The sequence below is a fragment of the Nematolebias whitei genome, chromosome 14 (genome assembly GCF_014905685.2).
Source record: "Nematolebias whitei isolate Nwh7 chromosome 14, NemWhi1, whole genome shotgun sequence".
In the NCBI taxonomy this organism is placed as follows: Eukaryota; Metazoa; Chordata; class Actinopteri; order Cyprinodontiformes; family Rivulidae; genus Nematolebias; species Nematolebias whitei.
The window spans coordinates 3,935,362-3,940,132 of record NC_056511.1 but is presented as its reverse complement, the minus strand read 5'-3'; the positions used below and the strand labels follow the sequence as shown (position 1 = coordinate 3,940,132).

Below are 4,771 nucleotides of genomic sequence, written 5' to 3'. Positions count from 1 at the left end.
CTAATGCTACTGCTCCTAATGCTACTGCTCCTAATGCTACTGCTGCTCATGCTACTACTGCTACTAATGCTACTGCTGCTAATGCTACTACTGCTGCTAATGCTACTGCTCCTAATGCTACTACTGCTGCTAATGCTACTCTTAATGCTATTACTGCTAATGCTATTATTGCTTATAACACTTCTGCTAATGCTAGTTTGGCTACTTTTATTCTTACTACACTTGAAGCTTATTAACTAATACTTATTCTGATCATGCTAATGCTACTGTTGTAGATTCTAATTCAGCTTTTATTGATGGACAGATGTGTTTTACCCACAGACTGAAGATGGAGTCAGAAGCAGTCGGTTAAACAGTTTAAATCTTGACAAAGATCAGTTCATTGGTTTCTTCAAAATAAAAGATCCAGAGTTTTGGAAACTTTGGATGTCCTCATTAGTCTTAAACTTTATTTACTGATCAGTTTAACTTTTCTGTATTTATAGTCATTTGTATGACCTGCAGCTGCTGTTCAGCTGTGAGTTTTTAAAGCTCTGCTGGTTAAATTTTAATTGGTTTTCTCTGCAATTTTTGTTTTCTTCTCTCTGCCTGACAATAACAGCTTGATGCCTGCTTGCTAAGTTTTCAGCCTCTTATTTGATTTGTGTCTCTGAGTCTGCTCACTCGTGTGAGCCGAATAAAACGGAACATTACCAGAAATGTAACAACAGGACGGGAACGATGCAGCTCGTTGAGTTCTCAAAGAATCCGTTTAGCTTTTTTTATCCTGATGTTCAAAGTTTAGTTCAGTGATTACCTTCAAATTATTTCTGCCCAGAAAATCACATTTAAAGAAATGTCAAAATCAAAAATAAAAAACATGTTTTTAGTAAGTTGGTGTTACAAGAATTTGAGTTTTTAGCTACCTTTTGCAGCTTTTATCTTTTTGCTCTTATCTTTTTTAGCTTTTAGCCACGTTTTTGGTACCAAAAACATGGCTAAAACTATCAAATATAACAAAAGCCAAATGAAGAGTAGCCCAAAACATTTGCTGCTGTTTGCTAGGCTGTTCATGATTTTAGTGTGTAATTTAAAAATAAGTTTAGCTACTTTTAGCTAGGCTTTCATTTTTATAGTTTTTAACCTTTTTGCTTTTAGCTACCACTCTACTTTTAGTTTCTCGTTAGCCTTATACAACTTGAGCTTTTAGCTATCCTTCTGCTACTTTTAGTTAGCCTCTCACTACATTTAATTTTCAGGTAATGTTTTGCTTCTTTTCACTTTTAGCTATCATTCTACAACCTTTAGCTACTCAGTAACTGCCTCTTGTTATTTTTAACTCCCCTTTTGTTGTTTTTTATATATTTAGGCACTGTTATTAGGCACTAAAATTAAGGAAATATGAGTTTTCGCTCCATTTTTACTACTTTAAGATTTTAGCCAACCCTTTGCTACCTCAGGTTTTTTAAGTCTTTTGCTACCGTTAGCTAGCTTTCTGCACGACTTTGTTTAGTGTTTTGCTGCTTGCGGCTAACGTTTTACAGCTTTCGGCTAGCCTTTTTTTCCTTTAGCTTCTACCTAATGGTTTTCCTCTTTAAGCTAGCAGTTTGCTACATTTAGCGTTTAGCTAATATGTAGCTTTTTGAATTAAATAGCTGTTTCAGCTTCAACGCACTTCAGTTCTCAGCGTCACGTCTTGGTTTCCTTTTTATTGTTTCTGTTCAGAAAATAATTTTTATTTTTAAATACTTTTAGTTTTGTGTTTTTCAGAGCAGCTGAACATTTTCTGGTGTTTTCCTCGTTAGGCGGCAGTTTGTTTCAGACTTTCTGCTGTAATTACTTCGGTAGTTTTCTGACCAGTTTCTGTGGCAGCACCGTCTTCAGCAAGAAGGGGTCTCTGCAGGCAAATTCGGAAGGCGTATCTGGGCGCTCATATCTGATTGGACTATAGGAAAGTGGGCGTATCTGGGCGGTCATATCTGATTGGACGATAGGAAAATGGGCGTTTCTAGCCGGCCGCATCTGATTGGACGATAGAAAAATGGGCGTGTCTGGACGGCCACATCTGATTGGACAATAGAAAAATGGGCGTGTCTGGACGGCCACATCTGATTGGACGATAGAAAAAAAAAGGCTGAACGATAAAATGCCGTAACCACAGACACATGATGTCTAAAAACAAGGCGTTATTGGCAGATTGTGTTAACCACAGGCATATTATGTCTATGGTGTTAACCGGTTCGACATTAGCGGCGTCTCGGTTCGACATTGCTCCAGTATACTGCCGCGGCGTCTCCATAACTTCTTTTTTCGACTCTCTTAACACAGAACTTCCGGTTACATTTCAAAATAAGAGCAACATAACTGGGTAGTGGGGAGAGCTAAATGTTAGGGTTTTTTTTAATACCTAGCCATAACATTAAAAAACAAATTCCATTTTGGTTGTTGAAAAATGTGAACAAAGTTACAATCGATTCATAAAGAAAGAAAAATATTAATGATACTTAAACTGGCCTTGGGACAAAGAACGTTTCCTTTAACTTCACATTGTCTTGTTCAACCTGCAGTCACTACAGATGAGTGATTGTCAGTTTCTGTAAGATTTCTGCAACTGGAGCAGGTATTTCTGTTTACTGGTTAACTTCCTCAGCTGTCTCACATTTTAAAGGTCAACCCTACTCCATGTTTCAGTAGAAAACCAGCACATTTAGGAGTCAGTACATAACCAGACTTTTGGCCCTCACACCTATACCCAGTTGCTCATGCTGCATGATGAGATCAGATTTATCCATATTTTAGAAATTACATTTAGCTTATAGTCGACAAAACAATACAAATGAAGACCGTCTTAAAAAACCTCTTGGTTTTGCAGTAAGCAGCCTGATTTCAAACTGACATCTTGGCCAAAGGTAAAATAAAAATCTTTGCGTTCTCAGAAAAGTTGTTTCAGGACCTCCAATAAACTTATGTACACATCAAAGCACACAAGACAGATTCAGGAATTATCTTTGTTTTCCAGATTTCACATTTGTTATTACCTTAAAACATACTCAGACAACATTTGATGCATCATTGAATTTTTTTATTGTGTTTATTGGGACATCCATTTCTAGAAGTCATCGTAGCATCTGTTGGAAACACAGAACATAGTACAGTTAGGGTGTTGCTAGTTGTTACTTAATCCTGGATTGGATTTTAAAGTTAATTTTGATATTTTTTTCACAAGAAAAAAAAAGTTGATTTCCTAAAGTTTAACTATAAATGAAGGAATTTGTACATTCAGGTAATTGAAAATTAAGTAATTTCTCTAACACCCAACCCATTTTAGCCACTGAGCCATACCAAACACCCATAATCTATTCTTGAATGAATTATTGACTATTATTGACAAATTACAGACTTTTTATTGAATAAGTTATTACTCATTATTGAGTAATGAAAGTCAACATCAGATGTTGGTCAACATTGTTGGGCAACATCTTGGGGTCTTCTAGAGTCAGTCTGAAGTGAGAGTGGTCCCTGACATGGCAGAAAGACATAGATATAATTAGCAGCTTTTATTTATTTATTTTTCAGCTAATAACAACTTTTGTTTTATTTTTTTCATATTTTTCAGTTATACACAGCTTTTAAATATTTATTTTTCAAGTATTAAGAACTTTTATTTTCAGCTTTTATTTTGAAAAGGAGCCGAGTGGAGGCTCACTTTACCTCAGTGCGTTACGACAACAACGAGAGAACGGTCGAAACTATCGTGACCTACAATAAACGTACTTCAATAAAATGCATAAGTGAAAACATAACATACTTTATAAGTACAATAAACCATATTTCTTTGTCAAACATCGCAAAGAAACGTTACCTCATCAATGACTCGTGACTTTGAGGGTTACCCACAGCCAATCAGTGTTCGCCGCCGACAAACGCCTATTCGCCAGAAACGCCCACTTTTGGTCTGCAGAGACCCCCTTCTCGTCTTCAGACGATCTCTGCTCCTCTGATCAACAAGAACCGGGTTCTGCTAAAAGCCCGGTGGTCAACTGAGGGGAGGGGCAGACATCGGTCCCGTGATGCGTTCGCTGCACCAGACTCCATCAGGAATTTCTCCCGCTGCTTCTGTTCCCGAGACATTAAGAGCTCACTGCAGCAACGAGTGATCCAGTAGCTTCTGATCATGAAGTTCTGTTTGGTTCTGGCCTCGTTAGAACCAGCTGCTTGTCTTGGAGTTGGTTCTCGTTTCTGGATCGAGTGTTTATTTATTATATATATTTATTTATTTTGTGTTTCCTGCTCAGGAAGAAGTTTAAGACTCGGTCTGGAGACACGGTGAGGCTGATGGACCTGCTGGAGGAGGGACTGAAGAGGTCCATGGACAAACTGAAAGAAAAAGAGCGAGACAAGGTGAGACGACGAGGAGGAGGAGCCCAGAGGAAATGGGTTTGTAGTTCTGTCCAGGTCAGAGGTCAACTTGATGATGCAATAAAAACTCATGAGAACTCGTGGCTCCATCTGGAACATCCTGATCTGACGTTTGTAGCAGGAAACAAACAAACGCGCTCAGAATGGAAATAAGTCTCCCCGTGGAACACGAGGGGGTTCTGATGAAACAAGTGGACAAACCCGGTCCTGTTTGGCTCCAGACCCGGTCCTGTTTGGCTCCAGACCCGGTCCTGTTTGGTTCCAGACTCTGTCCTGGTTCCAGACCTGGTCCTGTTTGGCTCCAGATCCAGTCCTGTTTGGCTCCAGACCCGGTCCTGTTTGGTTCCAGACCCGGTCCTGTTTGGTTCCAGAC

The 4,771-nt window shown here is 38.8% G+C and overlaps 1 protein-coding gene across 1 annotated transcript in view; it reads left to right on the top strand.

The window, feature by feature from the left end:
- Positions 1 to 4,771, top strand: part of rars1 (arginyl-tRNA synthetase 1) — a gene marked incomplete at its 3' end in the record, with an annotated part of 26,332 nt that overhangs the window by 14,945 nt on the left and 6,616 nt on the right. The window contains 1 exon segment of the mRNA XM_037687771.1: positions 4,275 to 4,380. Coding sequence (XP_037543699.1) covers positions 4,275 to 4,380 — 106 coding nt within the window.